This window comes from Neoarius graeffei, chromosome 18, assembly GCF_027579695.1.
Source record: "Neoarius graeffei isolate fNeoGra1 chromosome 18, fNeoGra1.pri, whole genome shotgun sequence".
NCBI classification, from domain to species: Eukaryota; Metazoa; Chordata; class Actinopteri; order Siluriformes; family Ariidae; genus Neoarius; species Neoarius graeffei.
Window position 1 is genome coordinate 45968610 of NC_083586.1, and position 21599 is coordinate 45990208.

The window sequence follows — 21599 nt, forward strand, 5'->3', positions numbered from 1 at the left end:
ATCAGTCTTTTGTTGCCCCTGTCCCAACTTTTTTGAAATGTGTTGCTGACATGAAATTCAAAATGAGCATATATTTTTCAAAAAACAATAACATTTCTCAGTTTCAACATTTGATATGTTTTCTTTGTACTATTTTCTTTTTTGGAATTGGGGTTGTATATGCACCTATCCATTCATTATCTGTAGCTGCTTATCCTGCACAGGCAACCTAGAGCCTATCCCAGCTGACTACGGGCGAAAGTCGCCAGATAATCGCAGGGCTGACACATAGAGACAAACAACCATTCACACTCGCATTCACACCTACGGTCAATTTAGAGCCACCAGTTAACCTAACCTGCATGTCTTTGGACTGTAGGGGAAACCGGAGCACCCGGAGGAAACCCACACAGACACGGGGAGAACATGCAAACTCCGCACAGAAAGGCCCCCGTCAGGCTCAAACCCAGAACCTTCTTGCTGTGAGGCGACAGTGCTAATCACTACACCACCGTGCCACCCTATATACGTACACCTACTAAATGCAAAATTAGTGTTTACATCCCTCTGTAATCCACTTGTACCGAACAAAAGCTCATTTCTTAAGTATATAACCTTGCTGATAAATCTGTGTTACTCACAAACAAGAGCTTAATAGCTTGTCTGTCTTGTCTGAATAGCATATGTTCCTCACTGACTACATTACTGCACAAGAGCTTCAATAGGCTGAACAAGGGACAAACAGATTTGAATGCTTTCATGAGTAAATGGCCTGCATTCAGCACGCTATGATGAGCCTAATGAATGCTAAAACAGTGTAATGTGCGACGGACGAAGTGCATTTAAGTGAATAATTGTCCATGCATCAATTCATCTGACCGAACATACAGTATACAGGGAGTGCAGAATTATTAGGCAAATGAGTATGTTGACCACATTACCCTCTCTATGCATGTTGGCCTACTCCAAGCTGCATAGGCTTGAAAGCCTCCTACCAATTAAGCATACCAGGTGATGTGCATCTCTGTAATGAAAAGGGGTGTGGTCTAATGACATCAACACCCTATATCAGGTGTGCAAAATTATTAGGCAACTTCCTTTCCTTTGGCAAAATGGGTCAGAAGAGGGATTTGACGGACTCAGAAAAGTCAAAAATAGTGACATATATTGCAAAGGGATGGAGCACTCTTAAAATTGCCCAGCTTTTGAAGCGTGACCATCGAACAATCAAGCGCTTCATTCAAAATAGTCAACAGGGTCGCAAGAAGCGCGTTGAAAAAAAAAGGCGCAAACTAACTGCCCGTGAACTGAGGAAAGTCAAGCGTGAAGCTGCCAAGATGCCACTTGCCACCAGTTTTGCCATATTTCAGAGCTGCAACATCACTGGAGTGTCAAAAAGCACAAGGTGTGCAATACTCAGGGACACGGCCAAGGTAACAAAGGCTGAAAAACGACCACCACTGAACAAGACACACAAGATGAAACGTCAAGACTGGGCCAAGAAGTATCACAAGACTGATTTTTCTAAGGTCTTATGGACAGATAAAATGAGAGTGAGTCTTGATGGGCCAGATGGATGGGCTCGTGGCTGGATCAGCAAAGGACAGAGAGCTCCAGTCCGACTCAGACGCCAGCAAGGTGGAGGTGGGGTACTGGTATGGGCTGGTATCATCAAAGATGAGCTTGTGGGACCTTTTCGGGTTGAGGATGGCGTCAAGCTCAACTCCCAGTCCTATTGTCAGTTTTTGGAAGACACCTTCTTCAAGCAGTGGTACAGGAAGAAGTCAGCATCCTTCAAGAAAAACATGATTTTCATGCAGGACAATGCTCCATCACACGCATCCAAGTACACCACAGCATGGCTGGCCAGAAAGGGTCTAAAGGAAGAAAGATTAATGACGTGGCCTCCTTGTTCACCTGATCTGAACCCCAAAGAAAACCTGTGGTCCCTCATCAAATGTGAGATCTACAAGGAGGGGAAACAGTACACATCTCTGAACAGTGTCTGGGAGGCTGTGGTTGCTGCTGCACGCAATGTTGATCGCAAACAGATCAAAACACTGACCGAATCCATGGATGGCAGGCTTTTGAGTGTCCTTGTAAAGAAAGGCGGCTATATTAGTCACTGATTTGTTTGTTTTGTTTTTTTTTTTTGAATGCCAGCAATGTATATTAGTGAATGTTGAGTTGTTATATTGGTTTCCCTGGTGAAAATAAATGAGTGAAATGGGTATATGTTTGTTTTTTGTTAAGTTGCCTAATAATTATGCACAGTTATAGTCACCTGCACACACAGATATCCTCCTAAGATAGCTAAAACTAAGAAAGCCCTACTCCAACTTCCAAAAATACTCAGCTTTGATATTTATGAGTCTTTTGGGTTCATCAAGAACATAGTTGTTTTTCAATAATAAAACTAATCCTCAAAAATACAACTTGCCTAATAATTCTGCACTCCCTGTAGTGGACCATCACATCGCTGTAATCTATGCTACACAGAAATCTATGTAATTCATAACCGTGTTTGTCTGATTTTTAAAACACAGGATGTACTGAAATGAAACCTCCTGGCTGAAACGAAAAATTAAAAACTGAACTGAAACCAAACCCCACTAATCAGATTTTGCATCTAATTATTTTCATTACAGATAGCATGAAATGCAAGTTAAGCACTCCAAAAACACACTTAAAATATCAGGCGCTGCATTAAAACATTTATAACATCTTCATTTTTCCTACTTGCAATACAGAGGTGGACAGTAATGAAGTACATTTACTTGAGTACTATACTTAAGTACACTTTGAGTATCTGTACTTTGAGTATTATTTTTTTGGAAACTTATGACTAACTTCACTACATTTGAAAGACAAATATCGTACTTTTCACTCCACTACATTTCTATCAAGGTCCTCGTTACTCTTTACTCTGATGCAACTTTTAGCCCTTTTCCACTACCCTTTTTCAGCTCACTTCAGCTCACTTCAGCCCGACACGGCTCGCGTTTCGACTACCTCAGAACAGCACGACTCAGCTCGCTTCAGCCCTGCTTAGCACCCAAAACTCGCACGGTTTTGGAGTCGGGCTGAAGCGAGCCAAACCGAGCTGAGTGAGGCTGGGGGCGTGAGCAGACACTCCCCTGTGCACTGATTGGTGAGGAGGAGTGTCCTCACATGCCCACACGCCCCGCGAGCATGCTGGGATCTGTAAACACTGTAAACTCGGAAGAAGAAGAATTACGAGAATTTCTGAAGCCTTATGCGCCTCGTCTCATCTATACGCTCTTGCCAGTATCTGTTGGCGTTGTTGGTGACAACAAGCCACAGAACCAAGACCAGCAACACTAACGACTCCATGTCCTCCATGTTTATTGTTTACTATCCGGGGCGTGAGGCTACCGCTTAAAAGATCACTGATGTCACTGTTTGCGCCGCTTAACGACATCACGTGACGTCCACCCACTTTCGCTAACTCCACCCAATGTGTCCACCCACTTCCAGCCAGCACGGTTCAGCGCAGTTGTAGTCGAAATGCAACTCCAACAGCCCCACTCAGCTCGACTCAGCCCAACTCAGCACGGCACGGCTCAGCCCGACTCAGCCGCATTTGTAGTGGAAAAGCGGCATTTGAAAGTGGATGTTTTTTCTTTTCCTTTCTAAAATGTTTGTTTTTTCCGCAGGTGACACTGAGACAGCCTGTCAGTAATCACTAGGGTCATGTCACATCCGTAGACTGTATAAAATTAAGTTCAGTTATTTCTCAGTAGTATTATTTGAACACAATCAGTTGATGGCAGAATGGAAGGAGGCGGTTCTTCTGGCGAATGTACTCACCCATGGACCATCTTTCAATTTTCTAAAAGGATTAAAGATTTGTTTCGTTTTAAATGTTTGCTTTGTTTGCCAAAAACAAACCACATCACGGCCTACAAAAACTCACCATCCAACCTGCGGAAGCATATTGAGGTATATAAACATTTTATTCCAAGAGAAAGCTTACAACAAAGTTGTCTGTGCTTTTAGATAGCGATAACGTTGCAAACATAGCTATATAGTCTGGTTAGTCACATGACTTTCTATGGCTTTGCCCGCCAAGTTGCCATAGCCTTGTCCACGGCTAACGTTGACACATAGCTAGTTAACTTGGACACTGTTAGTTAGCATGTAAAAATGGAGTTACGCTAACATGAATAACGTTAACTTATCTGAAGTCCTTTCAGAAATGTGTTTTAGCATAATCTTGCCAAATAAACAGAATGTAAAAATCTCTCTTTTCTAGTAAGGTTCATTACCCGATATTATTTCGAGATTGAAAAGAGTTTGCTAGCATGTCAGGTGGCATTTCACTGACTAGCTAGCCTAACGTTAAACCACCATGATGCACAGCATGCGTTCATTTTGTGAATTCACATTTCTGTCTTTGGTAACGGCATTAGGTTTTGTAAGTGCTGTGGCAATAATAATGCGTTGACAAAGTATACTTTTAATACTTAAGTATTTTTAAAAGCAAGTACTTCAGTACTTTAACTTAAGTAAAAATTTGACTGGATAACTTTCACTTGTATCGGAGTAACATTTGACCAATTGGATCTGTACTTTGACTTAAGTAATGAAGTTGGGTAATTTGTCCACCTCTGTTGTAATGTCCAGCAGAGGACAAGCTGGAGTTCATAGTTTAACTGAAAATAAAATGGTACCAACAGTGTCCAGCAAAAGTAAAGCCTTTCTAGACTAATCTGTACTTGCTTTGAGAAATATATTTCAAAAACATTAATCAGAAATGATATTAAAAACAAGTCGGAACTGCATGATGTATTAGTTATCCATCATAGATTACTGTAAACACGTCAACCAAGTAGCTTCATGTCATCTTGTTCCCGAGACCAAATTTCCCTGAGGAAAAATGTAACACTGAGTCCAAGTGCTTTCGCTAAACAGCTTCATTCACCTTCAGTTAGCACTTTCTCCTGGTCAGGGTATTACTATCCTCAGAGCTCCAAAGCTAAAGAAACAAACGTTTCAGCTGGTAAACTACATTCAGGGTAAGAGACTAATCTTAGGGTTTCAGTCATGTGATTTTTCTATGGTTGCCATATTTGCGACAGAATTTCTGGCTTCTCTGCATAACACAAACGTAACTAGAGGTCAAAGTTTGTTCACAGTTACTCTACTTCAAAAGAGAATATAGGGTCATTGACAAGGTCACTCAAATACGCTGTGATCCTTTATGTACTTACCACCAAATTGCTCATTCCACTTATGCCAGGCTCATGGGAAAAGCCATGGCCTAAAGGTTAAAGAAGCAGCTCCAAGACCGAAAAGTTGCCTGTTCGATTCCCTGGAAGAGCAGGAATGGCTGAAGTGCCCTTAAGCAAGAAACCTAACCCCCAACTGCTAACATCCCCAGACGGGTTAAATTCAGAGAAAGAATTTCACTGTGCTCTAACGTACATGTAGCAAATAAAAGCTTTTTTTTTTTTTAAATCAGACTACATGAATTCAGCCTGATTTTGATATAATTTGGTTGTGGCTGACAAATTTCCAGTGTCAGAGTCTAAATATGAATGTCAGGAACAACACTCAGGCTTTGTACTGTGACATAATCCAAGAATAGCATTGTGGCATATGGCAGGGGTTCTCAACCTTTTCTACTTTAAGGCCCACCTATTCATTCTTGTAACGAGTCGAGGCCCATTAAAAAAAAAAAAAAAATCATCCCCAAATATTTTGTCTCATCTATTCTATTAGAATCTAATAATATACTGTCAAGTGTATTAAATGGGATGCAACATCACTCCCCGTTACAGATGGGAGCCAGGAATTAAATAAATGCAATAAAAACAACTATTTTTAATTGTAGGTATTGTATTTAAAATTGTATGGATGTGCCAGAAGCCAAACCATGCATGCAGGGCGTTCTCAGTCAAAAGGGATTAATGATCCAAAAGTGGAGTCTGGTCCATTAACACAAGAACTTATTGCCATGTTTGTGTTCAGCAAACAAGCAAGTTATTAATACCCAAGTAGTACACTCAAAAGAAGTGGATATAGAAACCACTCAATGGGATTAGATCCTTACACGCTAACAAAGAAGGATTTTTCCTACGAGTTGGAAAATTGTCCACCCGTTGAGTTCCCGGACATCTCAAACTACCTGGTGCTGCAGACATCGTTCTCGACGGATACGCAGATGGAAACCTGGAAGAGCATGGAGGAGTACAACTTTTTATATGTGGCTGGGTTAAAGATCTGGGGATCAGGACACTACAAGATAGACGGCAGCAGACAGATCCAAGTGCAGGAAGTGTGTGTTTATTAACAGGTGTGATATTTACAAAAACACAAAGGAAAGCAAAGCAGAATCATAAAGCAGAGTATAACAACAGCATTATAAACATGGCTAGAAACACACGTGACCGTGATAATGATGATACTTCACAAAGTCGCTATGAAAACAACATCTTTATCTGCATGTGCTGATTGCGCTCAAATCAGTATCAGGTGTTTCCCATAATGACTGGGTCCCAAATGCGCACACAACGTGCTCCGTGAGCGAGCGCAGCCACTCAAGCTGCGCCAGTCAAGCACGTGAAGGTGCGACAGTTAAATGTTCGCCTGCTGTGTGAACACCACTTTTAGCTCATATGTATCGCCATGCATCGCCACCAAAATGCCTCATTTTCATCGATGACCCATTGCAAAGCATCACTAGCTGTAGTGTGACCATAGCCTAATGAGACAGATGTGACGTCGGCTACAACCCAGCAAGTATACCCTACTACAAGTAAAAATTAGATGCAACTGGGGGGGGGGGGGGGGGGGGATCACGGTCCACTAGATGGCGCTTCACAGCCCACAATGGTTGAGAAAAACTAGCGTATGGGACGCCCTATGACACTTGGACAAAATTTGAAAAAAAACAAAACAAAAAAAAAAAACCTAGCAGGTCAGAATTTTTGTATTTTCTTGCCTAGTTTGACGAGTCCTATACTGTGTTCCTTGACGTTCCTTTTGTGGCCACGATTGACAATTCCTTGACCCTCCTACCCGACAACATGCAAGGATGTGAACAATGATTGGTCAGGGTCAAACTTGTGTTCCAGTCTCCCAACCAAGACACGGCAAGAATCTATGGCACGATTGCCCACTAGATGGCACTTCGCAGCCCACAGTGGTGGAGAAACACTAGCGTATGGGACGCCCTATGACACTCGGACAAAAAAAAAAGAAACAAAAAAACCTAGCATGTCAGAATTTTTGTATTTACTCGCCTAGTTTGACGAGTCCTACACTGTAAACCCGAATAAGTTGAGTTTACTTAAAAAAATTGAGGAAAGTGGTTGCCTTAAAAAAAATAAGTAATTATTAATGATTGAATTGAGTACCTTAAACTTACCAGAAGATTGTAAGTTTAAGGTACTCAATTCAATCATTAATAATTACTTATTTTTTTTAAGGCAACCACTTTCCTCAATTTTTTTAAGTAAACTCAACTTATTCGGGTTTACAGTGTATACCGGGTCTCTTGACGTTCCTTTTGTGGCCATGACTGACAATTTCTTGACCCTCCTCCCTGACAACATGCAAGGATGTGAACGATGATTAGTCAGGGTCAAACTTGTAGTGTTCCAGTCTCCCAGCCAAGACACGGCAAGAATCTATGGCACAACGATTGCCTAATCCGACATGGTGACTGTCATGAAAGACAAAAACATCAAGTAGTAGTCTGATCCCAGAATTACACCAAATTTATAGCCTAGCATATGGCAGCAATGCAATCCATAAAATCATGCAGATGCAACTCACGAGCTTCAGTCAATGTTGACATCAACCCTCAGTATGGAGGGAGAACAAAATATGATCTCAGGGCCCATGGCATGGATGCTGGTGCAAGACTGGCTGGTTTGAGCATTTCAGAAAGTGACGATCTCCTCAGATTTTAGAGTTTACACTGAATGGTACAAAAACAAAAAACATCCAGCAAGCAACGTTTCCGTGGGCAGAAACATGATGCTGATAAGAGAGGTCAGAGGAGAATGTCCAGACTGGTTAGAACTGACAGGAAGGTTATAGTAACTCAAATATCCACTCTTTACAACCATGGTGAGCAGAAAAGCATCTCAGAATCACATTGACACTAATTGGCTACAACAGCAGAAGACTTCATCTGAACTTACAGCAGGCACACACTCACTGATCTTGGACAGCTGAAGATTTGGAGGGAAAAAAAAAACCCAAAAACACGTCACCTGGTCAAGAAGCCTAAATGTGCTGTATGTTTGTAGATGCAGATGGAAACTGAACACAACGGACAAAATTATTTAAACATCATGGAACCACAACATCAACAACTGAGTAAAGCTCATATGGACAATTTCCCTGACACACAAATAAGGCTAAAAGAACATTTCCCTAGAGAGAGCTTGATTTAGTCTCAGACAGGAAACCACAGTATCTATTATTATACACACGTGAATATGGTTTCACAATGGTAATGACATACCTTAAGCCCATTTGAGAGAAACTCGTACATGTTAGGACATACACAGAGATCAAAATGCAGCCAGCATTATGTGCTATGATTTCAAGTATGCTAACTATCGTACACAAAAGTAAGTCACGCCTAGAAAGCACCACACAATAGGTTCAGATACACCAGGGAGTCTCACAGCCTGCCATGAAATTTCACATTCATTCAGTTTAATGACGAAGCAAAGTTACTCCCTTAGAACGTGAACTCTAGCCAAGCCTTTCACCACCCTGCTTCTTAAATAATGACTGTGTCCTCTCCGTTCATAACCACAGAGGGATAAATGAGTCATTGGAGAAAAACATGATGTGTCTGGAGGTATGATACAACACCTATTCATCTAGGAAAGACACTAAAATTTATAATAGAGCTTTACTTTTGTACATGCTTACGGGTGAAAATGGGTTGCTACAGACTATATTTATTCCATATACTATGCGGAAACACATATTTAACAATTATTCCACGAAATCGAGTCGTACGTGAGCTGATAGCCAACGAGTCGCATAGCACCAAGTTGGCTGTAAGCCACGTACGTGTACGACGAGATTGAGTGGAATAACTGTTTTATTCTATTCACATTCACTGGATTTTGAGAAACAGAGGATTTTTAGTTTTATTTTTTGCAAAGTCGATAATTAAAAACTTTATACAAAACGTCCGACAAAATCATTTCCGCTTAGGTGGTCAACAAACCAGCGAAATGGCAGTAGCAATTTGTGAAAAATGCAATAATAATTCTTGAGGAATAAAAAAGGATACGTTCTCACCATTAAATAAATACGATGCAAACACTTTTACAACACGCGCCGCCATTTTTGTTTTTCTCTACTCACGGTATATGAGCGGATATCCTAGTAGTAGAGTAGCCAGAGTGCGTGATTGCTCATATCCAGTGAATGTGGATAGAATAAAAATTATTATTCCTTAAAACAATATGAATATCAACCAAGCCTTTTGAAATGCCATTTTGTATGATAAAGGTTTTTACTGAAGCCTACTTTAAAATTTATTAGATCACTGTAACAACGGTTTCTGATGCCGGTAGGAAGCTCTTGTAAGTACCGTATGTTCATTTTTTACAAACTATTCAATTTTGTTTTACATTACCAATGCTGTAGGCCAAATAATGTACATGTCATTTAGACGTATTTAGTATGGAGTGAAAGTTTTTTTTTTTTTTTAACATGCGTTGTGTGTTCTTCTGGGCAGAATATCTGCAAACTCTTTAGTTTACCAGTGTAATAAAAATAAAAAAAAAAACAAAAGGGGGAAAAAGCCTCCTCGATTACACCAAGAATGACAACAAACTATCCAAAAGGAGCATGAAAACACCAAATCAAGACATCTGGACTAGGAGCACAGCTGTGGGAGGTTAAATCCAATGTGACTCAGCACAGTAAAATACCAAAAATAGCAGTGGCCAGACTTTGGATGGAAAGTGGAAAACATAAGTAAGTACTTTGCAGTGGATGACAAGAAAAGCAGTGCAGTAATGGCAGCTGTGCACAGAGCTGGAGAAGAATAGTGGCGTGCTTTGGTGGAGCATGGGATAGGCTACAAGGTCGGGTCATCCATTGCTTTCAATGACTCACTGTGCAAGAGCGAGCCAGAGGCAACAAACCAGGAAGATCATGAAGTGGATCTCTCACACACACACAAAGAAAGAGAGAAAGAGATGTAGCATATACTACTGCTACAAAGAACACTACAGCTATAGCAGAGGGAGCAGCAAATGAGACAATGAGAAAGGAGGAAAGATGGGACGGGATGCAAATGATCCTCCTCTCATTCTGAATGCTTCAGCAGTGTTGCAGTGACAGCAGCACCAGCTCGAGTGTCACACACAAGGCCTTGTTCAGTCTGACCCACTAACACACACCAGTCTGACATATGAGCAGAATGTAGCTTACTACCCACCAAATAGTCCAAATTTTATACAGCCCAGTGTCCTGATAATTATTACACTACTGTACATTACAGGCATTTAGCAGACGCCCTTATCCAGAGCGACGTACAACAAGCACACACACACACACACACACACACACTGTTTAGGTGCTTTGCTCAAGGGCACTTCAGCCATGGATTATCCTGCCAGTCCAGGGAATCGAACCCTGACCCTTTGGGCCCCAAGGCTGCTTCTCTAACCTTTAGGCCATGGCTGATAATCATCAAGACAGTAAAGCTAGTCAGCGTGCCACTTCAGCAGAGGGTTAATTCACTCTCATAAGATAAAGCATATCAGTATGCTGTAACTCAGGAATCCCATCAACATCACACCTTTCAAATACAGGTTCAGGTTAAATTCATTATCATCATCATCATCATCAAAATGCTGACTCAATAAAACTGAGGTTCAGTTTAAGATACACTCTTAATAAAGGAATATTCCAGCATTTTTCCAAACTAATCTCTATTTGATGTATCTGCAATTTCCACTGCCACTAATTTTGACATACATCCCTTTACAGGGTCGCAAGCGGCTAGAGATAATGAGATGAGATCCCTTTACAGAGAAAGGAACACAAAACCTAATTCCTCGAAAATCACTTATAACGGAAGTCCAATGCCGGGATCAGACGACACGAATTCAGCCTGATTTTGACACAATTTTGTCATGGCTGACAAATTTCAAGCGTCGGGCCTGACCCAGGCTTGCAGTACTCGAGTCCAGGACTTGGACTCGAGTCCGACTCGTGCCCTAATTTTAAGGATTCGTGACTTGACTTGGACTTGAGCACTGATGACTCGAACTCGTGCATTAACTGCATTCGGACTCGAACTGGAGATGAGGACTTGGATTTTTTTCTTTATAACATGCCATAATAATTTGGCATAAGATATTTATATCCACATTAATTTTTGTACTAATTTCGTGCAAGAGTGTCACACCTGCGCGCCTTGGCACGTGCATCAGATAGACTCTCGGGTGTGCTCTGGATCTGGACAGCGCACGCGACAAGCAGACTCTCACGTGCGCCGTAAACGACTCGCACCTGCACAGCATTAAGGCACAATCAGCACGCCTATATAAAAACTGTGAAAACACACTTATTTTGCAAAGTATTGAGTTGTGTTGCTGACACATTACCGAGCCTTATTTCCTTGTTTGGTTTCCCGAGTTCCTGTTTCTCGTCTATGATGGCCTGCTTGTGCCTCGCCCGACCTATTGCCTGTTTCACCGTTTTACGATTTTGCCTGCTGTTTTGAATTGTTTACCTGTATTATTATTTGTATTAATAAATACACCTTCTGCACTTACAGCCATCTCTCAACCATCTCTGACAGAATACTTCGCACTTCCTGACAAACAGAATGCACTGTTCATAGGCTTCATCATGTTCAAGAACAAACTAAATGTTAATGGTGCTAAAACAGCCACCGTCAACTGGTGCGGTTGGAGTCTTGTTCTTGGACTCAACTCAGATCAATAGTGGACTTGACTTGAAATTTTTTTGAATGACTTGTACTTGAACACTGGGGACTCAAGACTGGACTCGAAGTTTAGTGACTCGACTATAACAATGGCCTGATCATAAACATCAGGAATGAAGAACAGGCCTTGTAGTGTGACATAATCGAAGAACAGCAATGTGACATCTGGAACGTCCTGACAAAAAGTCTAGCATGTCAGAATTTTTAGTTTTTTCTTGTCGCATGTTCCTTGATGGCCATGATCAACAATTTCTTGACGTTCCTCCCTGAAAGCATGCAAGGACGTGAACCATGATTGGACAGGGTCAAACTTGTAATGCTGCCAGTTTCCTGACCAAGACACAGCAAGAACTTATGGCACTATGATTGCCTAATGGGCGGCATGGTGGTGTAGTGGTTAGCACTGTCGCCTCACAGCAAGAAGGTTCGGAGTTCAAGCCCAGCGGCCGACGAGGGCCTTTCTGTGTGGAGTTTGCATGTTCTCCCCGTGTCTGCGTGAGTTTCCTCCAGATGCTCCGGTTTCCCCCACAGTCCAAAGACATGCAGGTTAGGCTAACTGGTGGCTCCAAATTGACCGTAGGCGTGAATGTGAGTGTGAATGGTTGTTTGCCTCTATGTGTCAGCCCTGTGATGACCTGGCGACTTGTCCAGGGTGTACCCCGCCTCTCACCCATAGTCAGTTGAGATAGGCTCCAGCTTGCCCGCGACCCTGTAGAACAGGATAAGCGGCTACGGATAATGGATGGATGATTGCCTAATTTGACATGATGTCTATCATGAAACACGTGCACACACACACACACACACACACACACACACACACACAAAAAAAAAAAATCATGTAGTCTGATCCCAGTATTAGAGCAGATGTTGAATTTTGGCAAGAAATGTTTTTGCAAAATGTTACCTTTTTTTAGGGCCCGTTTACACGAGGACGCTGTCGGGTAAAAACGACTAAATATTTTATCGGAAGTGCCTTTCGTCTACACGGGGACGGCGTTTTCGAGGCTGAAAAACGGAAAAATTTGAAAACGCCTTCCAGAGTGGATAAGTTAAAAACAGCCCCCGTTGCATATCCGTCTAAACTACCCAATACGCGAAACTCTGCTCGGATCTGCTCACGTTGGGTACGTGTTTACGTCATAGTAAGAGCATGTGTGGCAGCGGGGGCGTGGTCAAGAGCCGGTCTGTAACAGGAGGGTGGAGTCAGGGAAGGTAAGTGGCAGAATCACTACACCTGATGTCAATTAACCTGTGTTTGTGTGTCTTCCCAGTGACCGCGCCCTATTTAAAGAGGGAGAGCAGAGACGCTCATCCCCAAGCTAGACACCGGTTGCGTGTGTCTCTGCTGGTTTAAAAATATTGTTAGACTGAAAAGTGTGGCAATAAAGCCTATTTGTAAACCTGATCTCTGTCCTGCCGTCCTCTGTGCTCCACCCACTCATATAGAACGGCTACAGCATGTCTGATTACATCGATCCAACGGACCTTCAAGCTGCTCTGGCAACCTCACGAGTAGCCATAGGCAGAGTAAGTCAAAGTTTTCGCGGCGCAGATGTGCAGATCAGACAAGACGGAAGACGTTGCGCATGCGTGCAGACATAGCGGAGGTCTTTCACAGCACCACTAAGCCGCCTGGCATGCACATCCAATTGAATTCCACACATTTATGCGTCACCGTATAGACGCAGATTTCCTCCTTGAAAACAGTCGTGTAGACGCGGAAAAAGTGAGAACGAAAACGGACTTTTGCGTTTTTGTTTCAGACCGTCCCCGTGTAAAGTGGGCCTTAAATAACATCTTTCGCAAACTTTTCAGTTGAAGGTATTTGTATATTAATATTTTGATCTATACAATTCAACCTTCCTGAGACAGGACTACTTTTGCAGAGGGAAAAATTTGCAGTTATTAGCTCATCCGGCTGACAGGCGATGAGCTGATGTCATCATGTGTTGTCCGTCATCCGTCCGATGTCGTCCACATTTCACAAAAATCGCTTCTTCTCTCTCAAGTCTTCATTGATTTTTAATTCTTTTTGGCAGGAAGGCAGGTTTGCCTGGGGTGTACATAGCATATTTGCGTAATTACAATTAATAATGAAGATATGGCATAATTAAGCCCTAACGAGCAGTTTCCATACAAATTGCTTCTTCTCCCTCAATTCTTCACCGATTTTGATTCTTTCTGGCATGAAGGTAGGGGTACCTAGAGTGCATAGAACTTCTACCCAGATTTGATTAATTACAATTATTCATGAAGTTATGGACTAATTAAGCCTTGATGAGCAGTTCAACAAAAATCACTTCTTCTCGGTCAATTCCTCACCGTTTTGGATTCTTTCTGGCAAATAGGTTGGTATTCCTACGGTGTACACTACCGTTCAGAAGTTTGGGGTCACTTTGAAATGTCCTTATTTTTGAAAGAAAAGCACTGTTCTTTTCAATGAAGATCACTTTAAACTAATCAGAAATCCACTCTGTACATTGCTAATGTGGTAAATGACTATTCTAGCTGCAAATGTCTGGTTTTTGGTGCAATATCTCCATAGGTGTATAGAGGCCCATTTCCAGCAACTCTCACTCCAGTGTTCTAATGGTACAATGTGTTTGCTCATTGCCTCAGAAGGCTAATGGATGATTAGAAAACCCTTGTACAATCATGTTAGCACAGCTGAAAACAGTTGAGCTCTTTAGAGAAGCTATAAAACTGACCTTCCTTTGAGCAGATTGAGTTTCTGGAGCATCACATTAATTTGTGGGGTCGATTAAATGCTCAAAATGGCCAGAAAAATGTCTTGACTATATTTTTGATTCATTTTACAACTTATGGTGGTAAATAAAAGTGTGACTTTTCATGGAAAACACAAAATTGTCTGGGTGACCCCAAGCTTTTGAATGGTAGTGTATATAGCTTCTGTATATAGCCTGCAACACTGAACAAGGTGGCCCACTTTAGATCATTTGTTCTGGACTAGATGGGGCCGGAGTGAGCTACGCCGTCATTGACGGTCTCGTTACTTACCAAAGTTTCAGTTGCACACTACAAGTCAAGTGTTATATAAAACCACACAAGAACAACTCTGATGTTTCATCATGCCTGTCTCATGGTGTGGTCTTTATTATGAGTGCGCAGCAGCAACTGTACTTTTGAATTTACATTAAATATTCAGACTTTTAGTGAAATAATCCTGTTACCGCCCTCAATTATAAGTGATTTTTTTGAGTAAACAGGCGTTTCCCTCATTTCCTTTCAGAAAGATGTCAAAATTCCTGTCAGTGGTGACTGGATATACCCTACAGATGCAGTGGATAGAAATTAGGTTGAAAACGATGGAGTATTACTTTAACGATGACACCAAACCCATTTTTAATCGATTGTGAAGCTCACATAGCCAATTCGTCACAGCAAATAGACAAGCACGTTAATTTCTCAAACCGTAATGACTGTGCAATGTTACTACTGAGTCTGGATGATACCAAAGAGAAAACAACTATATTTCCATTCAGCTTGTATGGAGGTGAAAAACTTTCGTCTTTCCATCATCTATTTGTAGTGTGATAGTGATGTGGTGGGGGAAAAAAATCTTGTTTCTTAAATCCCTGTTTCGTTCCAACGTCCAATCATTTTTAATACATAAACTAACGAGATGGAAATGAGGGAGGGAAAGAAGTAGAATGTTCCTGCAAACAAAAGTCTAAAACAAAATGTGAAATTCAAAAACAGCCTTCCGTCACCAAGAGGCTTTGCATTGCAAACCCTTATCCAGGTAAGACAGAGGCTGTTGTGAGACACCATTTTCCTCATCTGCACAGATTGGTTTCTGTAAACAACAGACAATGATCACAATCTCGCTCAAAAATCACTGATCGAATTCCGTTCATCATATACTGGCAGTAATGTTATCTAATCACGGTGCTTTCATTCAGCACTGTTACTCAAACAAGACGAGCCTGCTCAAAAGCAGAACGCGTGATTAGACTGCCTATCCCTCTTAATTACGAGAACAGGAGGATCGTTAATCTGTTTAACTGTTATCCAAAGATGGGGCTGAAGGCCAATGGGGAGAGAAGTGCTTTCAGGTTATGGCATAGTTTCTATTTTGGCTGATTAGCAAGAAATCAGTTTCTCACTCCCAGAAATAAAAAGCTACAGAGTGGCCATGAAGCAGTGAAAAGATGTCGTCTAGAGCACAACACTGAACGGAAATGACATCCACTGGGATTAGCATAAACTGAGCATCAACCACAGCAATCGTCCCATTAGGAAAAAGCTCATTATCACATGCATCATATCATTTTGACCTTCAGGCCTGAAAAGGAAACTTTAAGAATGTGTGTAACCTCAGTGTGCATTTCATACACTAAGCCTAATCTGTAGTATAGTGAGGGCAGATTCATGATTAAATCAATTCTTTTAATGGTGTCTTCTGAGTCGGTCAAGCAAATCTGTCATTAGCAGAATCATTTCAGGCAAAAGAATTCACATAGTAATGTGGTCTTATTTAATTTATCATCATCTGACAATCTGAAGATGTTTTAAAGTGCCATTCCACCATTGGATATATTTTTTTGGCATAAAAAACAATATATTTTATGACAACATGACTAGACAGAGAAATCTTTTAGCTTCAAAATGATATATCAAACATAATTTTTTGACAACGACAAGTATATTAATTTTGCGACCAAAGTCACCTACCCTTTTAATTTCCGCGCGGTAGTGAAACGTGATGTCATCGGCAGGTTCCCCTTCTTGTGTACCACGTCACGTGTGACGTGGCACAGATTATCAGCAATGGCGGATAGAACGCGATTGTCAGCTTCGGAAAAGAAGCGAAGGAAAACAGCAAGTGATGCCCAAAGGAGACGGTCGATGGTGAATATCGGCACAGCAATCGACAAGTGGAAATCGCGTTCTATCCGACATTGCTGATAATCTGTGCCACGTCACACGTGACGTGGTACACAAGAAGGGGAACCTGCCGATGACATCACGCTTCACTACCGCGCGGAAATTAAAAGGGTAGGTGACTTTGGTCGCAAAATTAATATACTTGTCGTTGTCAAAAAATTATGTTTGATATATCATTTTGAAGCTAAAAGATTTCTCTGTCTAGTCATGTTGTCATAAAATATATTGTATTTTATGCCAAAGAATACATCCAATGGTGGAATGGCACTTTAAGCTATGAAATAATGCCGTTTTATAGACCAGACGTCAATATGAAACCCTACGAAATGCACCAATCCGACTTGTTCCATTTTCATAACAGTACCAAACTCGGAGCTCTGTGCATCAGCTAGATAATGCTGGAATCAGACTGCACGATGTTTTTTTTTTACTTTAACAATGCTCACCATATCAGATTAGACAATAATAGTGCCATAATTTCTCGCGGTGTCCTGATCAGGAGACTGGTAACAATACAAGTTTGACCCAGACCAATCATCGTTCACGTCCTTGTGTGTTATCGGGGAGGAGGGTCAAGAAATTATCAGTCATGGCAATCAAGGAACATGTAGGAGTTGACAAACAAGGTTAGAAAATACAAACTAATTCTGACATGCTAGACTTTTCAGCAAGGTATCATGGAACGTCCCAGACATCACATTACTGTTCTTCGTTTATGTCACACAACAAGGCCCGTTCGTCATTCCTGACGTTCATATTCAAGAAGCTGAATTTGTGTAGTCTGATCCCAGCATAACTGATACTGACATCTCCATAGTAGCGGTCAGTTCTGTTCTTTAAGAAAATTTGTGTCTCATGTTCACATACAGTACACGATTCATGTAAGATTCCTCACAGGCATTCACAGTAAATATCTCAGTGGATTCGATCTGAACAACTGTCAAATCTTCCTGTACTGATCCATCATTTCAGTCCAGTCTCAGCCCCAATACCATCACTATGAAATGTTGAATGTGAATTAATCTATAGGCCATGATTGCATGATATGCAATCTTTTCAATGATGCATAGCGTGATGAATCAAAGTCGAAATGTACATTTTGCTCCAGTCAGTGGTCACGTTTAACAGAATTGCATAAGAGTTATAATGCAATTACAGACAATGCAAAAATAAAACACGAATACGAGTTGCACTTAAATTGTAGCTTAGGCAATGGAGAGTGGGGAATCAAACGAATCAAAACTCACACAGATCGACTCAGGTTTACAGAATCGATTCAGGTATCAGGTGAGTCATAATGCTGAACTCTGATGTTGACAATGTGTTAATATTGAACATGAGCCACCCTGTGTGGCGTATTATGTTGCACCTTAGATAATTTTGATAGTTATACGTACACAAAGTGTGGAATGAATCAATGCATCAAAGGGGAGTTGTACAGAATCGATTCAGGTATCAGGTGAGTCGTAATGATGAACTCTATCAAGATGTTGATAGTGTATTAGTAAGAAACACTGAATATGAAACAAATTGTGTGGTGTAATGTGTTGTACCCGAGATGATAATTTTGAAAGCTATACGTACACAGAGTGTGAAATGAATCAATTAATCAAAGATGGTGTAAAGAATCGATTCAGGTATCAGATATGTCGTAATGCTGAACTCTACCATGATGTTGGCAATGTGTGAGTATGAAAACACTGAATATGAGCTAACCTGCGTGATTTATTGTGATGCACCTGAGATGATAATTTTGAAAGCTATATGTACACAGTGTGGAATGAATCAAAGGTGAGGTGTAAAGAATCGATTCAGGTATCAGGTGAGTCGTAATGCTGAACTCTACCATGTTGTTGACAATATATTAGTAAGAAACACTGAATATTAGCCAAACTGCGTGATTTATTGTGTTGTACCTGAGATGATAATTTTGAAAGCTATACGTACACAGAGTGTCGAATGAATCAACTAATTAATTAATGAATCAATGACAATGAATCAAAGGTGAGGTGTAAAGAATCGATTCAGGTATCAGATGAGTCGTAATGCTGAACTCTACCATGATGCTGACAATGTGTGAGTATGAAAACACTGAATATGAGCTAACCTGCGTTATTTACTGTGTTGTACCTGAGATGATCATTTTGAAAGCTATATGTACACAGAGTGTCGAATGAATCAATGGTGAGGTGTAAAGAATCGATTCAGGTATCAGGTGAGTCGTAATGCTGAACTCTGTCATGATGTTGACAATATATTAGTAAGAAACACTGAATATGAGCCAAACTGTGTGGTGTAGTGTGTTGTACCCGAGATGATAATTTTGAAAGCTATACGTACACAGAGTGTGAAATGAATCAATTAATCAAAGATGGTGTAAAGAATCGATTCAGGTATCAGATATGTCGTAATGCTGAACTCTACCATGATGTTGGCAATGTGTGAGTATGAAAACACTGAATATGAGCTAACCTGCGTGATTTATTGTGATGCACCTGAGATGATAATTTTGAAAGCTATATGTACACAGTGTGGAATGAATCAAAGGTGAGGTGTAAAGAATCGATTCAGGTATCAGGTGAGTCGTAATGCTGAACTCTACCATGTTGTTGACAATATATTAGTAAGAAACACTGAATATTAGCCAAACTGCGTGATTTATTGTGTTGTACCTGAGATGATAATTTTGAAAGCTATACGTACACAGAGTGTCGAATGAATCAACTAATTAATTAATGAATCAATGACAATGAATCAAAGGTGAGGTGTAAAGAATCGATTCAGGTATCAGATGAGTCGTAATGCTGAACTCTACCATGATGCTGACAATGTGTGAGTATGAAAACACTGAATATGAGCTAACCTGCGTTATTTACTGTGTTGTACCTGAGATGATCATTTTGAAAGCTATATGTACACAGAGTGTCGAATGAATCAATGGTGAGGTGTAAAGAATCGATTCAGGTATCAGGTGAGTCGTAATGCTGAACTCTGTCATGATGTTGACAATATATTAGTAAGAAACACTGAATATGAGCCAAACTGTGTGGTGTAGTGTGTTGTACCCGAGATGATAATTTTGAAAGCTATACGTACAGAGTGTGGAATGAAACAATTAATGAATGAATCAATGAATCAAAGGGAACGTGTACAGAATCGATTCAGGTATCAGATGAATCGTAATGCTGAACTCTACCATGTTGCTGACAATATATTAGCAAGAAATGCTGAACATGAGCCAAACTGTGTGGTGTAATGTGTTGTGTTGTACCGGATATGATAATTTTGAAAGCTATACGTACACAGTGTCTCGAATGAATCAAAGGGGACGTGAATCGATTCAGGTATCAGATGAGTCGTAATGCTGAACTCTACCATGTTGCTGACAATATATTAGTAAGAAACACTGAATACGAGACAAACTGCGTGATTTATTGTGTTGTGTCATGCCTGAGATGATAATTTTGAAAGCTATACGTACACAGAGTGTCGGATGAATCGATTCAGCAAAGCGAATCGTAATGCTGATGACTCGGTACTGTGCCAGTTAAAGCGCTGATTTACCCAAGAACCAACAGGCAGGGTGATTCTCACTCAGCACTGCATGTCCAAGTCATATTTATATGCTTGTAGGCAAAATGTAATTTCATCGAGCATTGTTTGTTATGGTTGGTATAATGTAAAAGAAATTAAGGCCGGTCGGTTGCAAGGGATTTTAATATAAAAAGCATCACTACCAGGAACTAGTCAACAGAAATTTGTGATTAAACAGTGATGTATGGTGCTGATTATCATTTTCCTTCGTTAATCAGACGGATCATGAGATGCTGGAGATGGAGATGAAGCAGACGGACCTTCTCACACCAAGATGATGCGCAGGAATCTGGCTTTGTCCAAGGCCACATCTCTCGCTAACTACACCTCTCTGTGCATCACTACAAATGGACTATTTTATTAAGCATTTAGGTACAAAACAGTGATCAACACGTGACTATAGCATGAGAAATGAGTGAGTGATGATACCCACCTGAATTCAAGTGCCATCATTATTGGAGCGGCTCCTCAGCCGAGCGCGTGCCATTGCGATGACGACGGACTACAAAACCCACGGCAACAGAAAAACCAAAACCTCTGTGGCGTGAAACAGGAGGGTTTTAAGGCAGGAAACGGCGTGTAACATCCATGTTCTTGGTTTTACGGTTAAATCGAGGACAACGCGAACTGTCAAGGAGCAAAGCCTTCCTCCAGAACAGGGAGACGCCTACGGGAGAACGGCCCCGCCCAACATCCCGCCCCTTTCAACTACCCCGCCTACGTCCCGCCCCTTTCAACTACCCCTTCACTAGACAACAATTCGACTTCAAAACTCCTAAACTAACCATATTTTCACATCATACTCTGTTTTTGTACAGGTTTTATTTTTCAGACATTTACGTTCCTTGTTTGGTCGGAGAAACTTAGATAAATCAACATGCACGCGCCTCACGACGTAAATAAAACTCAATATGATTGACATTTCTCTAAACCAATCGGAGAGCGCAAATGAGACGTTACCACAAATTGATGGTTCATCCTCCATTTGCTTTTTTTTTCTTCTTCTTCTTCTTCCCCCCCAGTGTTTTAAGTAGTAGTTTGAAGAGGGTAGATGTGGATGCAGAATAGTGGCGGTTCAGTTTAGGGGTGGGGTTTTTTTGGGGGGGGGGGGGGCAAGTATATGAATGTACACTGAGTGGTCACTTTATTA

At 41.0% G+C, this 21599-nt stretch overlaps 1 protein-coding gene across 5 annotated transcripts in view; it reads right to left on the reverse strand.

The window, feature by feature from the left end:
• evi5l (ecotropic viral integration site 5 like) overlaps nt 1-21095 on the reverse strand; it is a 111202-nt gene extending 90107 nt beyond the window's left edge. For 2 of the 5 annotated variants that reach the window (XM_060898916.1, XM_060898915.1), the window contains exon 1: nt 20883-21095. Coding sequence is in view for 2 of the 5 variants with exons in the window: in XM_060898914.1 (XP_060754897.1) it covers nt 8480-8509 (30 nt within the window). In the remaining 3 variants the exon portion in view is untranslated. Of the gene's footprint in view, nt 1-6130; nt 6151-8479; nt 8529-20882 lie in introns of those variants that run through there. The other 3 variants (XM_060898914.1, XM_060898913.1, XM_060898917.1) reach the window with 2 other exon arrangements.
• Nucleotides 21096-21599: the final 504 nt, after the last annotated feature.